General features: G+C 37.1%; 2 protein-coding genes and 1 pseudogene across 2 annotated transcripts; 2 read left to right on the top strand and 1 right to left on the bottom strand.

Annotated features, from left to right (window-relative positions):
• Positions 1-143: 143 nt before the first annotated feature.
• Positions 144-733, top strand: LOC111297917 (histone H4). Its single transcript, XM_022892519.2, has one exon. The coding sequence runs from the start codon at positions 233-235 to the stop codon at positions 542-544; it is 312 nt and encodes a 103-aa protein (XP_022748254.1). The 5' UTR covers positions 144-232; the 3' UTR covers positions 545-733.
• Positions 734-3,610: 2,877 nt separating this feature from the next.
• On the top strand, positions 3,611-6,529 carry LOC111297838 (cation/H(+) antiporter 20 pseudogene; annotated as a pseudogene).
• Positions 6,530-7,016: 487 nt separating this feature from the next.
• Positions 7,017-10,531, bottom strand: LOC111297913 (putative ADP-ribosylation factor GTPase-activating protein AGD6). The gene is made up of 4 exons (XM_022892514.2): positions 9,460-10,531; positions 9,271-9,360; positions 7,476-7,977; positions 7,017-7,367 (listed from the first exon to the last, which is right to left on the bottom strand). Exons 1-3 carry the CDS (start codon positions 10,276-10,278, stop codon positions 7,477-7,479), a joined length of 1,410 nt encoding a protein of 469 aa, XP_022748249.2. The 5' UTR covers positions 10,279-10,531; the 3' UTR covers positions 7,017-7,367; position 7,476.
• Positions 10,532-10,683: the final 152 nt, after the last annotated feature.

Raw genomic sequence — 10,683 nt, 5'->3', positions numbered from 1 at the left:
ATATCCAACCAATAACATCAAAAGCCACGGATCGCTAATTCATACCGTCGAAAATCTTCCATCCAACGGTAAATATTCTCCTCTCCCATTGGTAACCCCGAAAAACACTCCAAGCACCTGCCTATTTAAATCCCATCCACGTCGCACCGCTTACCAACAGCCAAAGCTCGAGAGAGAAAGAAAAGAATCCGTTTCGGACTTCGCGTTCAAATTTTCGCTCAAGTAACTAAAAATGTCGGGCCGTGGAAAGGGAGGCAAGGGATTGGGAAAGGGAGGAGCCAAGAGGCATAGGAAGGTGCTCCGGGATAACATTCAGGGCATCACTAAGCCGGCGATTCGAAGGTTGGCTCGTAGAGGTGGCGTGAAGAGAATCAGTGGCTTGATCTACGAGGAAACACGTGGTGTCCTCAAGATCTTTCTGGAAAATGTGATCCGTGACGCCGTTACCTATACGGAACACGCCAGGCGCAAGACTGTTACCGCCATGGATGTTGTCTACGCTCTCAAGAGGCAGGGTAGGACTCTTTACGGTTTCGGTGGTTAAGTCGATTTGAGGGGTCGATTGGTTGAGTTTGTAAATCTTTTTCACAACAGTTTGTTGTGTAGTTTGATGGTTTAGGTTTTGTTTTCTTAGCTTCCTTTGTTAGAATGTGTCATGATTTCAATCTGCAATGAAAGTTGTTTCTGAGTTTCATAGCAAAATCCAATAGAGTTCTTAATATTAGCTTTCAAATATTCGATTTGCACATTTAACTTTCTAGGGTTCCTTCTCAATTAGATTACTCGTTTGTTGTTTTGGTTTTTATTGCTGTTGTGCCGTCGGATTCTGGCTTTGGATAATCGATCAAGAAAACCGGCATTCATGAAGAGCAATTAAGACCTTTGAAGAAATGAACTCTAAACCCAGTCGGTACGTTTTTATTGATTTTTTCTTTTAGGAATAGTTAATGGGTCAATCGGGTTTCGAGCCGACATAATGGACCTGGTCTTGCTTTACAATTCGGTGGTTTTGATTCAAAAAGATTGGTTAACACTTCTCACAGCCGTAAATTCAGAGGGCTATAGCAACAAGGCATCACAGCTGATGGTTCAATGCCTAGACAAGACAAATCACCTCTTACTTTTGGCCATTGCGATCTTGTCTACACAATACTTCTTTTGATGACCTCGTTGTCGGCAGAGTCTAATCAATCACGTTCTAGTTAATTTTGAGTTCAAATTTGAAATTCAAAGAATGACTGACGACCTCGTTGTCGGCAGAGTCTAATCAATCACGTTCTCGTCTAAGTTTGAGTTTAAATTTGAAATTCAAAAAATGATTGAGTTTATTCGAATTTTATCGAATTTAAGTTTAATTTATAATAAAAATTAAATTATTTAAATTTATTCGAATAATATATAAAAATATATTTAATTTTTATATTTTATAAAAAAATTAATTATTTATATTTGAGTTTAAATTTAAATTTGATATATTTTATTAATTAAAATTATAAAAATATATTAAAATATAAAATTATGATTAATCTCGAAATTTATTTAAATAAAATATAAAAATATTTAAATTTAATTCAATCGATAAATTTAATTATTTAAATTCGATTTAATAATAATAAAATTAAATTTAAATAATTTATAAGTATTATTATATAATTTACATGTGAATTTACTACTACATGTCAAAATGCATGGTGGAGATAAATCAATTTAACCACGATGAATATTTTGATAAAAATTTTATTTGGATAGAGATAAAATTAAGTGTGACGATATTGAAAATGAAAATAAATTTTATTATAATTAAGATTTTAAAAATATTATTATAATTACGATCGAAAAAAATTTATATTAATTAAATTTTATTTAAATTAATATTTAAATTTAATTAAAAATACAATGAACTTAATCATATCTCATCGAAAAAGCAGTGGAATCGAAACGGCTACAAAGACAACGGCTTCAACGAATGGTGACTTATCACAACTAATACCTCCTTGTGATGCAGATCACGGGCATACCAGGCTAAGGACTATGGAACAAACATCTTACTGATTCGAGCTTAATGCTTGACACTTATCTATTAGCTTAACGAAAAGCCAATCTACTTTTGAAGCAATTGGCTTAAATATCTGAAATTGCTGACCTTATGAACCATGCAATCGCTGTCAAAGTCATTTTTAACTTAGGCAGCTGAACAATAATGTGTCGTGGTGTAGTTGGTAATCTAGTCACTCTCACACACTAAAGGTCTCCGGTTCCGTCCGTGCAACGACATTTTGTATTTTCGGCTATCTTCGAGTGGGCTTTTTTTGGGTCACGATATAAGTGGGCCTCCGTTATTCTCGTACAATTTCGGATGTGGCCATCATCCATTGGAATAACCAAACCTGTCCATGAACTGGCTGGCAATTCCCATTTCGGCCTTAAATTCTACAAATGTGGGAATGAGGTCCAATTCATAGCAACCTGGCTCAAAGGAAAATGTTATAAGGTTTTATTTGTACGGATGATAAAATTAATTATTTTAAAATTAAAAGTAATAATAATTATTATTGTAATTATAATTAAAAAAAACTTATTTTGTTGTGATTAAAAAAATTTTTAATAAAAATTTTATATTAAATAATTTTTATTAAAATTAATATTTAAATTTAATCCAAACGAGCACTAACTCAATTTGCTTTTTTTTGGCTTCCAAAGTACGTGACACATACACTCCATATTAGTTTTACAAGCTAGCGACAAGCAAGAACACTGCACCCTGAAAGTTATAAATTCCTGGTCGACTGTTCATGTTCCATTGATTATTCCAGTGGATCGTCCCATTACTACTTCGTTTGTGTCCAGAAACACGCACGCACAATACTGACATATACAAATAATAAAATATAAAATAAAAATAAATATATAAATATATAAATATATTTATTTCGTTTTAACTTAAAATAAATTATTTTAAATCAAATATATTAACAAATAAAATATTTATAATTATACGAATTTTAAAACGAAAAAAATTATCAAAAACTTTTTACATAAAACTTAATTCAAAATATAATTATATTTTTTTAATAATTTACTCAATTATTTTTTTAGTATCTAATTATATAAAATTATTAAATTAAAATTAAAGTATTTTATTTATAAATTTTCTTTTTTTTTTTACTTTTACTAAATTTTTTATGTAAAATACAAGATAAACTCTCTGACTCTTATAATTTTACTAACTTTCAATGTGATTAGGAAATTCAAGGCTAACCCTTCGATGAACAAAATAGACCCAATTTAGCAGAAGTTTATCAGAAAAGAAAAAAAAAGGAGAAGGAATGCCCTTTAACATTACCTCCATTAAAACCTCATCAAATGGAGCTTGGCAAGGTAATAATCCTATCAGTTTTGCCTTCCCATTTTTAATAGTTCAAACCACTGCAATCCTTATTCTGAGCCGCTTCCTTGCTTTCCTGCTCAAACCCCTTCGCCAACCCAAAGTCATTGCTGAAACAGTTGTACATATCTGATGAGCTCTTCAATTCCATCTCTTTGATCAACTCACTTACGTATATACGTCTATTTGTATTGAAATATTTGATGACGATGATGATCATCATTAATGAAATTCTATGATTTCAGGGGCGGAATTCTTCTTGGACCGTCAGCTCTTGGTCGAAACGAAGACCATTTACATCGGATGAGTTTGCCGGTGCGCGAAACCGTGGCTAGCATTGGTCTTGTTTTCTTCCTTTTCCTTGTAGGTCTCGAACTCGATTTAACCTCAATTCGTCGATGAGGAAGGAGAGCCTTTGGAATAGCATTTTCCGGGATATCTCTCCCATTCATCTGTGGCATAGGCGTTTCCTTTGTCCTTAGAAAAGCCATTGAAGGAGCTGACAAAGTCGGGTATTGCCAGTTCCTAGTCTTCATGGTAGTAGCACTCTCCATCACTGCTTTCCCTGTTCTCGGCCAAATTTTAGCAGACCTCAAATCGTTAACAACACAAGTGGGAGAAATCGCCATGGCGACAGCTACATTCAACGACATTGCTGCATGGTTTTTATTAGCCCTAGTCGTTGCTCTTGCTGGAAACGGCTGTGGTGAACACAAAAGCCCCTTAATATCCATCTGGGTCCTTCTCTCAGGTGTTGCTTTTGTTGTTTTTATGTTGCCAGTGATCCGACCCACCATGATATGGGTCGCTTGCCAGTGCTCCCCGGAGCGAGAGGTCGTCGACGAGGCCGATATTTGTTTAACCTTAGCTGGTGCAATGGTATCCGGGTTCATGATTGACCTGATTGGAATTCATGCAATCTTTGGTGCCTTCATTTTTGGGCTAATGATTCCTAAAGGAGAATTTACAACCCCAACCGTCATGGCCATCTGCAAACAGACCCGAAGTTCCTCCGCCCTGGCTCACCGGAAATTACGTGACTTGACCAACACTGACGAGTTGAAAGGTGAGCTTAGGGTCTTGGCTTTCTTCCATGGCCTTAACCACACACCCTCAATCATTATTCATTAGCCTTATTGAGTCGGCTAGAAGTAGAGTTGGCGACGGAGTGGAGTGGGTCGGATTTTTGTTTTCCTCGCCTCCGACCCGAAGCCTTAATACTTTTACCCGATACCCAACTCGTCCCCGCTCGGAGGTTCTAATGGTAAAACCCGATCCCAACCCGTTAAAAAATTATTTACCCGAATTCAACCCGACCCAACCCGAATTTCAAACCATTCATCAAGTAGATTCAAAAATCAGACTGGCCTTAGAGCATGTTCAGAATGTCTACTTATAGTGAATCGTATAATAAAAGAGCAGCATCTCTTTGTGATCCGGGGATGTTATGAATCGATCTAGATCGGACAAAAGAAAGGCGAGATTAAAGAAAGAACAGGGGCAATTGCAAAAAACGTGACTGACTGAAGAAAGATTCTTATTAACGGCCAAAGCAAATGCTAAACTCCGCTCGCCCGGACAGGAATTCAGACAGCTGGAGAAGACAAAACCACAGCTTCTATTGCTGAAGAATGGGAGCGACTGGTTGTCAGTGAAATCCCCGTGAAATATTCTCTCACTTGTACACCCAAACCCAAGTCAGATCAAGTAGTTCTACTTCTATCCCCACTAGATAAAAATACTACAAGGATACCACAGAGGTTGGAGGTGCCAAGACAGTTAAAATCAAAAGCAGCACTCTCTCCCAGCTTTATCAGTAGCAAAATCCCAGATGCAGGAGAGTTAGACAAGGAAGCCGAAAAAAAAGAGATCGGGCGAGTTAGACAAGGAGGCTGAAAAAAAGAGAGAAACCCCCAAAAACGAAAATTACATATATATATATATATATCAAAGCTATTTTGATAAATATCTCTAAGTTGGGTTTATTTAAAACTCCACTCTAACCCCGAATACGACATTTAAAAAAATAAATTCTGACTCGAAATCTAACCCAAAATTCATTTTTTCAAAGAAATTTAATTTTAGATGATCGAATGGATCAAAATCCGATAATTTCGGGTCAATTTACCGTCCCTAGCTAGAAGCACCAGGATATCCCAACTCAAGCTTTTCATTACGCACCTTGTTGAACTTACCGAACGTTCTTCTTCAATCATCATTGGTCAAAAGGCCCGAAAGAATGGGTTTCTTTTCATTAACAGGCTTCTCAGGGGAGAGTGGCAGGACTGAGTTGCCGGGGCTTTCCAAGCCTACGGTCAATTGGGTCTCGGTTCGGCCCACGATAGCTATCTCTGCATTGCCCACCATTCATGGGATATTTGCCACGTGGCAGAGATCAAGAAGTTGACCATGATCATCATGCCTTCAACAAACAATGGAAGAGAGAGGGGGACCATCCGACGGTAGTAAATGTGGGTCATGGACGGAGACTGGTTCATCAAAGGGTGCTAAAGAACGTACCATATTCAGTGGCAGTGCTCGTGGATCGTTGATTGGGTAATGGGACCCAGACTCCTGGACCAACTGCCACAGTGGCCTAAAGGGTTTGCTTCCTGTGCTTCGGTCGGGCCGATGATCGCCAGGCTTTGGAGTTTGGTGGTAAAATGGCTCAGCAGCCAACAACTAAAATCGCCGTTGTAAGGTTTGTTGAAAAAGAAGGATCAGAAAACGCCGGCGTAACGTTGAGGCCTTCACCAAGCAAGTCCAATGAAAAGAATTACAGCTTCTCCACCGCCAAAATAAACCGTGAAAAAGAAAAGGCAAATCCTATATTCCTTAATTATAAATTTTCTTCGAGTAATTCATATTACTACACAGATTTAAAATAAAACGGAACGATATGAATCATAGTTTTGATTAATCAACAATTGGATGAGGCCGCAGTGGCAGAATTCAGAAGCAAACGGGATGGAATTGTATGGCGGCGAAAATGGCGGACCGCCAAGCTGAGCACGCGGAGTTAGGTCCTGTAGGGGACCTGTTGGCCTCATCAGCTCGGGTTGTTTTGTCATCGGTGCTGATAATACAACAGAAGATATGGCTCATGTGGAGGAGACACCGGTTGCAAAGGTAGCTGTTCATTAAAAAGATTATGACAAGCTTAAAGGAGATGGATCTTCGTCAGGAGTTGGAGAGATTTCAAAGGTTGGGTAATTTACAATTAATAACTGGTATATACAAAATGTAAATGTCTGTCGCCGCAGTTCTTTTGACAATTTTCAGGTTTCAGCATGCAATTATAGATATAGAGATGAATATATTCTCTCTCTAAATTTATACCATTTGCTACTTATTTAAACAGTAGCTGGTGCTGGAGTAAGAAATTTTTATCAAAAGAATTTGCTAAGAATTTCAATATGACAAAATTCATTACCGATTTGTTTCATTTAGCATGTGAAAATTTGAAATAATTGTGTTTTGCATTAAATCTTACACGCATGCATACATATATATATATATATATATAAACACACATAACACGAATGCTATTGGTATTTTGCAATATCATTACCAATTTCAGCTGAAAAACTATTCACGTGGCATAAAACTTTTTTCCATCAAGATTCAATACTAGGAGAAAATAAATTATTGAATGCATAACGTGTATATAGAAAATTAGCTCTTTCTATCCACAGTTTTACAAATGTAGGCTAGTCTCAAACACGAAACTTACCCAAGCTATTACATAGTAAACTCTTTTAAAGATAAATATAGAAAAATGAAACCATCAAAAGAATTGCTAAAGATACACTCACTTCACTTGGAGATCTAATTCATGAACAATTTTCTTAGCATCTCTGATAAGGAAGAAAAAGTTCAATCTATCCCATGTGTGCATTGGCCCAGCAGGAATCAATTGAGTACTAGTTAACTTTTACGGGTAACTAAGGTTCTGAAAATGTAACATCAATTCAAGTTCAACCTGGCCAAATATCAGACAATCTCGTTTATGTTTTGGAACTCATACAAACGTGATCACAAAATAGGGACTAATACAATAAGAAAATAAGGGAATATACAAGAAATTAACCTTAAAGAAAGCCTCCACCCGTCCATGCGGCATCTGATTTTCCATTGTGACCGAAAGCTTTATTATCAGGTGCACCGTTATAGAAATTATCGTATCCATCATCTTTTGCATCGTCCCAGCCAGCCCAATCGTCATTGCTGTGAGAAGTAATCACTTTTGAAGTATCTTCCTTCCTATTGTCTTTGGTGTCCCAGTCATCCCAAGAACTTGAGCTATGAGAATTATAATTCCCACCAGAAAAGGATTGTCCTCCAGAAGTAGAATTCCATCCTTTATTCTCCTGTTTAAACTCCTGATAATATCCATTCTTCTCACTATCATTTTGATGCCAGTTATCATTTTTCCAGTTCACGCCATCCTTAGTGTACTCCTCAACCTTTTGTGAAGCCATTGCCATGACCCCTTTCATGATCCCCCACGTCCTCTGGCCAATCTCACTTGTCTTTGCAGTGACAACATTGACAGTTTCGTTAACCTTAGTATCAAAGCCGCCCTCCTTAACCTGCAAAAAGAGGTGCATCATGCCCTTGTGTTGTAACTCCAAATCCTCATATCCTTATAAATACCAATACAAGGAAAGCAAACCCATCAAGTTAAACTGTAACATCAACAGTTTGGCCAAAACAAAGTGCCAAAGGTAAAGCAGTATGTTTTTCCCAAGGTATCAATTTCCAGGTACAAGAGTTTGACTTGAATCTAATAGTAGATGCTCAGGGCCACAGCAGCAATCCTCAAGTCAAAAACCAATTTTCTTTGCAGAATAAGAATTAAACAGATATATATCCATAGGATTTAGAACAAACAGATAGCAAATTGATTAATGATTGAAAAAATTCAAATTTATCTGCATTATTTATGAAACAGAATTATCCCAAAGGTTCTAATTAGTACTTCATACATCTACCATGGAACTGTTTTATAACCCACATATTGCAAATTGATTAATGATTGAAAATTTCAAATTTATCTGCATTAGTTATGAAATAGAATTATCCCAAAGGTTATCATTAGTACTTCATACATCTTCCATGGAATTGTTATACAACCCAGCAGTCTTGCGGTTAAAAATGAATAAAGAATATTAAGACTCCATCAAGTTAAAGGGCCGTCTTGACCCTAACAATGCCTTTAAAGAGCACAGAAAAGTAGAGAATCAGTAAGAAATGAAAAGTAGGTGAAATTGAGTGATGGTTAATTTCTCTTTAGTTTGGACATTAGCAAAGCAATTAGGAGAGAAATGAAGTGAAATTGCAACTATAGGCTGATCAACTTTAACCAGTTGATTGAGAGACATATTTTTAAAGCTGAAGAATATACCTTAGGAGAGAAATTTGCACCTACAATTTCCTCCTTTTTCTCTCCTCTCGACAAAACAAATATGCTGACCTTAATGGTTTTATTATTTTGTACTTATATTTTATTCAGTATAATATAAAATTGTAAATTTTATAAACTTTAAATATTTTTACGTATCGTATTTATATTATACATATAGACAATAGGGGTTTAATGACAGAATAACAAAGTGTCGAATTTGACTGTTCATCATGCATTCTGAACAAAATCATACAAGAATAAACAATTTATAAAACAATATAAATATGATTAGCAGAAAGAAAGACTTTATCTAGTGGCTGTTCAGTCTACAATGCATCTCATACATAAAATCATATAAAAATAAACATTTTCTGACGCGTCGAAAACAAGATTAGAATGCGGACATGGAACCCAATGTAAGACATCAACTTACAAAACAATCACAAAAGAAACCCAAATCAAAATTCCAAAAAAATACCTTCGAGGTGAACTCCTTCGTTCCTGCTTGGACAACATTTGCGGCAGATTGAGCTGCGGATGCAGCTACCATAGATAACCTTCCAAACCCCTGCACCAAAGACAATTTCAGCCAATAACTAATAATTATCACCATAAAAAAATTCAATTGAGAGAAAATAAAAGAAATGAAACGAAATAATGTCTTAACCTGAGACACAACAGAGAGCACATCCCCCTGAGCATTATTATTCCTCTGAGTAGGCATAGGACTCGATCCAAACCCAACATATTTCCCTCCTTGCGAAGGTGGTAGCCCTTCAGGCCTCGATTCATTCTCCACCATCTTCCTCGCAAAAAAGCTGTCCTTATTCGCCGCCGAAGCCTCCAATTGGGATCTCGTGTAAATATCCTCCGTGGATCTCGACCTCACCGGAGCAGCACCCATTCCACCACCATGATTATTCCCTTCTCTAAAATCACTCGCCGATTGATTCCTCCTCAAATCGCTCGAAGATCTAAATGAATCGTCATTATCCCAACTATCCCACCCTTCATTATTCCCATAATTACTGCCCCTGCCACTGGCACGGCCAGCGCCACCGCTCAATGGCGGCTTTTTATTACCACCACTTCCGTTGAGAGTCTCTTTCACAACGGGTGGATCCCGCCAGGGGCGGCCATCCGCTAGGGCTTGGATACGATCGCGATAAACACTCGCGGCATTGGTGTTATATTTGGTAACGATATCGGTTTCTTTAGGGATACCGTATTGAGCAAAAAAGGCGTTGAGCCTGTCGTTACCGCCCGATTCCATTTTCTTGATCTGGATCTCGGACCATGAATCCATGGTAACGGATCGAACGAATGAGATGTGGACACCTAAGCCACGGTGTTTCCCGGAGCATTCTAAGCACATGAAAACGCCGTAGGAAACCGAAGCCCATTGGGGATTCTTTTGGTTGCAATCGACGCAAGTTTTGTTACCTGGCTGTGATTGGAGGTCGCGTAGCCGTCTCGTTGCCGCCATTTTTGAATCCGATCTGAATCGGATTTGGTGAAAAAAAAAATTAGATCGAAAAAAAATATAGGTGAAACAATCAGAGAAAAATGTATCTATAAAAACGATCTAAAAAAGAGAAGAAAAAAAGGAAAAATAAATAAAAATTAATGGGAGGCTAAAATTTTTGGGGGGTTAGATCACCGACATCGTCAACACATTTAGGGGAAGGAGTGTGGTGTGGCTGTTGAAATAAGAGGTTTTTTTTTTTTTTTTAAAGAAAATAACAGAAAATTAAATTGAAATTGAAATTTCTTTATTTTAACAGAAAACGTGTCGTTCGTGTGAAAAAAATTCAACTCGGTTGTGAGTTGGGACTCGTTTTTTGCACTTCGCAAAGCTCTAGTCGTCCCTACGTGGCTGGTGGTGCTGTGG

This window comes from Durio zibethinus, chromosome 12 (genome assembly GCF_047325235.1).
Source record: "Durio zibethinus cultivar Kanyao isolate XHJ-2024 chromosome 12, ASM4732523v1, whole genome shotgun sequence".
Taxonomy (NCBI): Eukaryota; Viridiplantae; Streptophyta; class Magnoliopsida; order Malvales; family Malvaceae; genus Durio; species Durio zibethinus.
The sequence above is the reverse complement of the archived record's forward strand: the minus strand, read 5'-3'. Positions and strand labels throughout refer to the sequence as shown.